This window comes from Camellia sinensis, chromosome 7 (assembly GCF_055761805.1).
Source record: "Camellia sinensis isolate YWXY chromosome 7, ASM5576180v1, whole genome shotgun sequence".
Lineage (NCBI taxonomy): Eukaryota > Viridiplantae > Streptophyta > Magnoliopsida > Ericales > Theaceae > Camellia > Camellia sinensis.
In genome coordinates, this window is record NC_138967.1 from 69,151,204 (window position 1) to 69,159,005 (window position 7,802).

The following is a 7,802-nucleotide window of genomic DNA, read 5'->3' on the forward strand; positions in this document are numbered from 1 at the left end:
GGGATAGGGGTGTTGCTGATAGCGCCTGACGATTCCCGTATCCCTTTAGCATTCAAGCTCCGGTTCAAAGTTTCCAACAATGAAGCAGAGTATGAGGCATGTATTGCTGGCCTGGAAGCAGCCCTAGAACTAGGGGCAAAACGGTTGGACGTCATTGGGGACTCGAACCTTGTTGTGTCTCAAGCGAAAGGAGATTGGAAGGTCAAGAAGGAAAAGATGATAATCTACCACCAAACCTTGAATTTGTTAATTCCTCGGTTTGAGAAGCTAAATTTCACCCACCTCGTAAGAGAGAACAACAGGTTTGCAGATTCATTAGCAACTCTATCTTCTATGATAGACATCCCGTCCGGAGTCCGGATGCGTCCAGTCATTATTGATCAGAAGTTCGTGCCAGCATACGAGTCAATTTCCGCCATAGATGAGGCTCAAGACAGCAACCCCTGGTACTACGACATCTGGAACTTCTTGGAAAAGGAGACGTATCCACTAGGGGCAAATGCCAAAGATAAGAGGGCCATCAGAAGAATGGCTGCTCAGTTCATTATCTGCGGGGGAAAGTTGTACAAAAGGGGTCATCTGGGAATGCATAAGCTCTGTGTAGAAGCTGAAGAGTCAAAACGCCTGATGGAAGCCATCCATGGGGGGGAGTGCGGTGCACACATGAATGGAGTAATGCTGGCCAGAAAGATCCTCAGACACGGCTACTACTGGTCAACCATGGAGGAGGATTGTATTAGCTTTGTTTGGCGATGCCACAAGTGTCAAATTCATGCAAACCGCATGAACATCCCGCCGTCAAAACTGTACAACATGACTTCGCCATGGCCTTTTTCAGTCTGGGGAATTGATGTGATCGGAGCTGTTACCCCGAAGGGGTCAAACGGGCATGAGTTTATCCTAGTAGCGATAGATTATTTTACAAAGTGGGTCGAGGCCCAATCATACGCGGTGTTGAAGGCGTCGCATGTCGCAAAGTTCATCAGGAACAACATCATCTGTCGCTACGGGGTGCCAAACGAGATAATTTCAGATAATGGTTCCCACTTCAAGAAAGAAGTCGTAGACTTGTTGGAGAAATACAATGTGGCTTTCCATAAGTCATCTACATACTGGCCGCAGACCAATGGAGCGGTTGAGGCCGCCAACAAGAATATCAAGCATATACTGCAGAAGATGGTGGGAACCTATCGGGATTGGCCAGACAAGCTGCCATTTGCTCTGTGGGGCTACAGGACTTCAATCAGAACTTCTACTGGAGCAACTCCATATTCATTGGTCTATGGAATGGAGGCTGTTCTACCCATTGAGATTGAGGTTCCGTCGTTACGAGTATTGGCTGAATGCCAGATAGCCGAAGCAGATTGGCAGCAAAGCAGATTCGAAGAACTCATGCTCTTTGATGAAAGAAGACTGAAAGCACTGTACCACATCCAAGGCTATCAACGCAGAATTGCCCGGGCTTTCAACAAGAAGGTTAAGTCCAGGAATCTGAAAGAATGAGATTTGGTGCTCAAAGACAACCGAGCTCCTATCCACGACCCAAGGGGCAAGTTCAAACCTAATTGGACTGGTCCTTACATCATCAAAGCTATCTGGTCAGGTGGAGCTGTGGTTCTGATGGATCTAGATGGCTTGGAGTTCTCACAACCGATCAATATGGACAAGTTGAAGAAATACTATCCTTGAGAGGCTCGCTAGGCCGAAAACCCGAAAGGGTGACCTAGGCAAAAGTCAGAGCACAAAAAAATTAGAAAATATAAAAACTGAGCTCGCAAGGTTGAAAACCCGCAAAGGGCGGCCTTGGCAAAAGTTAGAGCGCAAAAGGAAAGTGAAAATACTCGAGTGAACCCGGGCCTGAACTACGTAAGGCTTGATTCCCATCTTTGGGATACGTAGGCAACTTCACCTTGAGGTTCAGCCATAAAATTTTCCCCGATCAACTCTGTCCATTTTGATCATCTCAGTCATCTTTATCCATCAGCATTTATCGTGATCTCCGGTACAGTGCTGTTCAGACTAGGGGCAACTTTCCGTTGCCGCGACAGTGCAAAATTACTCAGACAAGGGGCAACTTTCCGTTGCCGTGCAGTGCCGCATTGTTCTTCAGACTAGGGGCAACTTTCCAGTTGCAGGGATCTGGGGTTGTGCATCTCAGTGACAGATTTTCGGCGTGTCCAGTTCTGATCCACATCGAAAATAGTTTTGAAAAGTTTTAATAAAAGTTGACTTTGTTCAAATCAATCTTTTTACGACTAAGACCATTTTTGGACCAAAAGCGAAAAATTTTCAGTACCACAACTTTCAATTTCATTGATTTCAAAATAGAGTTCTCCTGCTCTTGCATTACAATCGAGGTTGCTTTTTAGTACATTCATAAAGAAAACTTGAAAATACTAATAAAGCAATAAATTTGGGGCATAGTTGAATCAAGTATCTCTGCGTCCCCTCCCAGAGCTGGACAGAGCATCTGATGCCAAGCTAGGCCCAACCTGTGCCTCCTCATTGAGCCAATCCAAGCACTCATCGGACAAAGTGCAACTAAAAGTAGAAGCAGGGGCCAGGAGCTCTCTAGTCATCCATACTGTGGCATATCGGGCAAGATGTGCACCCCGGACCGGGAAAGCAGCTGGGTACTCAATCCCCTCCGGTGGGCAGGTCTGATCATAACCAAACTGACGCAGGAACCGGAACGGAAAATAGAATACGCAGTGGGTTAGACCAATCAATTGGATCCCAATCAGCCGGGACATACTATAGCTCATTGCCGGGAGGTTGAGCCAAGGGCAACGCCAAGCAATGCCGTCTGCGGACAAATTGCACATCCAATCGAACCACCACCTTTCGTCAAGAGCATTGACTAAGCGCTGCCGAAAGAAGTAGCCTCGGGCCGAATAGGCTGGGCAAGAGTCCACAACCTGCAACTTGTCCATTAACCATACCTAGGGGAGGGATGGAAAATGAGAGAATAAAGAACAGAGAGATGTACGATGAGAGAAAAGTAAGACAAGGGTTTTGTGAGAAAAACCGAGCCTGAGGGTCGAGTGATGTGAGCAAATATATGTAAGGTCGGGTGGGAAACATTACCTGCAACAGCAGTGGACTCCCAGCAAACCTAGTCGCCTCCCGGCGATAGACAGAATCTAAACCCATCAGTGTCTCAGCCAAGGTCATGGCAATACAGCTCTTCCCTTCTCTCAAACCTTGGGCAACTTCAATTAGGCGAATGCTAGCCCCGCCGAAGCCCGAGGAAAGCAAAAAGTGAGACAGCAAACATAAGCAGAGGGCGTGTTGCCGGAAACCCTGCCAATAATGGTTGCTGCGGTCACCGGCGTCGAAAAAACGATGGATCAAGCCGAGGATGTCCAGTTCCCCACTGCAGATCAGAGATCGAGCATCATGCGCCGTGAGCCCACACATCCGCCCTAAAGCCTGGGCATGGACAAAACGGAGCTGGGGCAAGATCACTTCAGAGCATTCAGACTCCATCAAAACCTGAAAATCTTCGAAAGTGGGGCACATCTCTTGGCCGCCAAAGCTAAAAACATGCGTCACTGGATTCCAAAACCTTGCCGCGGCATGGAGAAAAGGAAGCTGTAGCGGAGCACGGCTCAGCGTGAATAGTGCATTCAAGCTGAAACCCCGGAAATTCAGCTTTTCCGAGCCATCTAGAGAAGAGATCCAAGATGTGACATTTTTTGCGAGAAACGCCTCCATCTTTGGCTAAAACTAAGATGAAATGAATGTTCCCGAAGTTGAGGCTTTTATAGAGGGAAAAACACTATTCACGGGGACACATGTCAAAAATCTGGTGGCTGCAGGACTAAGTGGCCGGCCGGCCACCTTTTCTGGCTGGCCAGCAATTTACTTTTTACAAAACTGGCCGGCCAACTGTCTCTCTCCACAAAAATGGCCGGCCGGCTCCCAAAGGTGGCCGGCAATGCTACAGTGTATCCCCTTGGCCCTGTTTTACCCTTTGAGGAAAGTTTCAAGCATTTCCATGCAACGGGAGAGTCAAAGGCCTTCATCTCCCTCCGTTTCGGATGCGTTCCGGTGCCCAGATCGTCCGAAGTACACTCTGTTATTGCTGAGTTTTGATTATCGAGTTGTAGTTTTGATTATCGAGTTGTTGTCTTGCTTATCCAGTTGTTTGTCGAGCGGACGTGTTTCGTGTTTTGGAGTCATTGCGCTCTGTTCAAGCAATCTTTGTTAAAGTCTTGTTTATTTGCGTTGTCAACGTTGTTGCATTTTGCTTATCGAGTTGTAAACTTCCTAAGGTTCTGTTATATCTTAGTAAGTTGAGTTGCTTAGTTTGTTGCGTCGGTTCACTACCTGACTTGGTGATTACACAATGCACATTTCCATTCAATTTCATTTTTGTGCGAAATAAATTGATGCGATACGATGCTAAAGTTTAAAATACAAACACCTTTTCAAAAGCTATTTCATTCCATCATGCTTTACAACAAACAAAGGTACAAGTTTTACAAAAAAATAAAACTGCCTAACAATGTGCAAAGTGCTACAAACTACTAGTAAAAGAAAAATAAAGCAGGAAATAGCAACATCAATGTCCTCGGGAGCGGGAACGAGAAGCACTCCTCATCCTCTTCTGCGGGACAACCTCCGCACCATCATCATCATCTGAGTCGGAGCTGTCATCCTCAGGATCCCCCTCAGCCTCGCCTCTATTCCCCGAGCCAAAACCAGAGCCCCCCTCCTCAGCAGATGTCTCTGACTGACGATCGGTAGCCTCCTCCTCCTCCTCAGTATCCTCCTCCTCCTCATCAGGCTCCACCTCCACAACGTGAGCCCTGCGTCTGCGGACAGGCCCTCCTCGAGCTCCTCGAAAAGGCCTAGATGGCCCGGCTCCTCGGGAAGGCCGAGATGGCCCCGCCCCCTGAAAAGGCCCGGGTGACCCAACTCCCTGAAAAGGCCCAGATGGCCCAGCTCCCCAAGGAGGCCCAGGTGGCCTGGCCTGCGGCTGACCGGACCACGAAGGCATCTGAAAACAAAGAGTTCAATTCAAATACATCAGTCCAAATATGTACATCAGATGCAGATACAAGCAAAGGCTACGTGAAGTGGGTGCATGTAAATACAGTGTACAAATGGGGTGTGTGTCAGATGTGCTCTACACAAGTAGTCTATCGATGCAGTAGAAATCAGCATGTCATCAGAAGTATGATAAATGCCAGAAAACTGAAGGGTACCTGAATGCCCGCGACAGACAACTGTGCCTCCCTACGCAGGACCATGCCCTCGAGTGTGGCCACCAGTCCAACCACCTCCTCCATGTACCCTCGCGGTGGCTGCAAAAATGAGTTCATAATCATCAGTGAACAAAAGAATGTCTAAACATCTGAATGATGAATGAAAAACAGTGGAGCATACCAGCGGTGAGTCAGGATCAATGGCGTATCGATCACTGGGCATTGGAGGCTCTAGCGGGATCGGGGTCGGAGAGATAGCCCCATACTGCCACGCCATCAACTCAGTCGGCATATCTGGCCATCCAGGATGAGGATAAGTCGACGGAACCGGAGAAACCGGTCTGCCCCCATCTCTAGATGTACTAGCCCTGCTAGTAGAAGGGGCGTCTGCAGCCCGAACCCGAGCCTGGCCCGAGGATGACATACCGGCAGGCCTCATCATCGGGATACGAGCTCCCGTCAATGGAGGCATCAAATATATGTGACGGTAAGTGGCGTAGTCCCCCTCCTCAATATGTAGTAAAGCATCACTACCCAGCATGGCGCCGACTACCTCCGAATAAGAGAGCCTGTCAGCAGTCCGCATACTGGCTGGGGGTACTGCGGGAGGATCCTGAGAAAGATACCCCCATACCTGGCGCAGAAAGCGTTCCCCCAGGAACCATACCCTGCCAACCGGCCCTTCGAGCAGGACCCTATACTGGGAGATGTCCGACCCTCCGGTATACTGAAGTCGGAGACCATCACCCAGGGGCGCCCAAGGCTGCCATGTGATCTGCGGATGATAAATGCATAAACCAATCAGAAATCGAGAATATACAGAGCAAATCAAAGATGAAAATGAAAGGAACTGAAAGCTCAGAGGTACCTCTAAATGTCGCACAGTGTCAAAGTACTGTCGCAGGTAAAGGAGGGTCTCTCGAGGTCTCGGCCGGTGCGGGCCCTCGAACACCAATGAATATGGGGTCATGGGAATCCCTGCCACCTCCAACTTTGGGGCTAATGATGGGAAGTATACATAGACCCATAGCTGAGAAAAGCAGTGCAGAATGTAAGTACGAAATGCTGAGAGCAAAATACAGACTGTAAAAGTGCGCTGTGAGTGCAATGTACAAGTAATGAAGAGCAGAAATGCAAATCAAGAGAACAGAAAAGTACCTCCCAGGCTCTCCAGTAGCCGCCAAGTAAATCGCCCCGCCCGCGAGAGGTCGCGCTCATATAAAAGTAAAGGGTAGCCAGGCCGGCGCCACCCCAGTCATATTGATGGACCTGTGATAGGTCAACCAGAGCGCTCAGCAGGTATAGCCCGACTGTGTTCCCTCTATCGGCGAACAGGGTAGTCCCGAAGAGGAACATAAGGAAACCACGGGCATACTGCTCTGTCTCCTCAGGAGTCTCGGGCACCATCTCCGCCCGCCGGAAGTGGGAAGAGAACTAAGTGTATCGGACTCTCCCAGAAACCCTGTCAACAGGCAGGCGAGCCCCCAATAGATACATCCAAGCGACCTCCCACTCGCCCATATCCTCATCATAGGGGATGGACCAACCTCCTATGTCTAAGCCAGTCAACACAGCGAAGTCTAGGGGCGTCATGGTCATGTCTCCAGTGGCAGAGAAATGAAAGGAGTTGGTGGTGTCCCACCATCTCTCTACCAAGGCTGCCATCAGTGTCCTCCTGGCAGGACAACGTGACAACCCGATGCAGAAGGGCCCGAACCCTGCCAAGTCTACTAAGTCTCGGACACCCTCCGGGAGCTCAGCGTACCAGTCCCGCGCGATGGTGGAACCATACCCCCGCACACTACGGGAACCAACCTGCATTCAGAATGAATACATGTGTCAATAATGAAATAATCTGGGCCGTGTGCCAATGAGATGAAATGGGCTGTGTGCCAATGAAATGAATGGGCCGTGTGCCAATGAAATGAATGGGCTGTGTGCCAATGAGATGAATGGGCTGTGTGCCAATGAGATGAAATGGGCTGTGTGCCAATAAGATGAAATGGGCTGTGTGCCAATGAGATGAAATGGGCTATATGCCGATGAAGTGAAATAAGCTACATGCAAATTCTAATGTGGGCTGCGTGTTCACTATTTATCTGGGCTGCGTGTTCAGAAAATTTGAAGTTTGGGCTGCGTGTTCAACTTTCTATCAGTGTGGGCTGCGTGTTTACTATTTATCTGGGCTGCGTGTTCAGAAAATTTAAAGTTTGGGCTGCGTGTTCAACTTTCTATCAGTGTGGGCTGCGTGTTCACTATTCATCTGGGCTGCGTGTTCAGAAAATTTAAAGTTTGGGCTGCGTGTTCAACTTTCTATCAGTGTGGGCTGCGTGTTCACTATTCTAATCTGGGCTGCGTGTTCAGAAAATTTGAAGTTTGGGCTGCGTGTTCAACTTTCTATCAGTGTGGGCTGTGTGTTCACTATTTATCTGGGCTGCGTGTTCAGAAGATTTAAAGTTTGGGCTGCGTGTTCAACTTTCTATCAGTGTGAGCTGCGTGTTCACTATTTAATCTGGGCTGCGTGTTCAGAAAATTTAAAGTTTGGGCTGCGTGTTCAACTTTCTATCAGTGTGGGCTGCGTGTTCACTA

At 48.8% G+C, this 7,802-nt stretch overlaps 1 protein-coding gene across 1 annotated transcript; it reads right to left on the reverse strand.

Annotated features, from left to right (window-relative positions):
- Nucleotides 1-4,430: 4,430 nt before the first annotated feature.
- On the reverse strand, nucleotides 4,431-5,544 carry LOC145794682 (uncharacterized). Its single transcript, XM_082877073.1, has 3 exons — nucleotides 5,395-5,544; nucleotides 5,214-5,312; nucleotides 4,431-5,005 (listed from the first exon to the last, which is right to left on the reverse strand). The coding sequence occupies exons 1-3, from the start codon at nucleotides 5,503-5,505 to the stop codon at nucleotides 4,568-4,570; spliced, it is 648 nt and encodes a 215-aa protein (XP_082733199.1). The 5' UTR covers nucleotides 5,506-5,544; the 3' UTR covers nucleotides 4,431-4,567.
- Nucleotides 5,545-7,802: the final 2,258 nt, after the last annotated feature.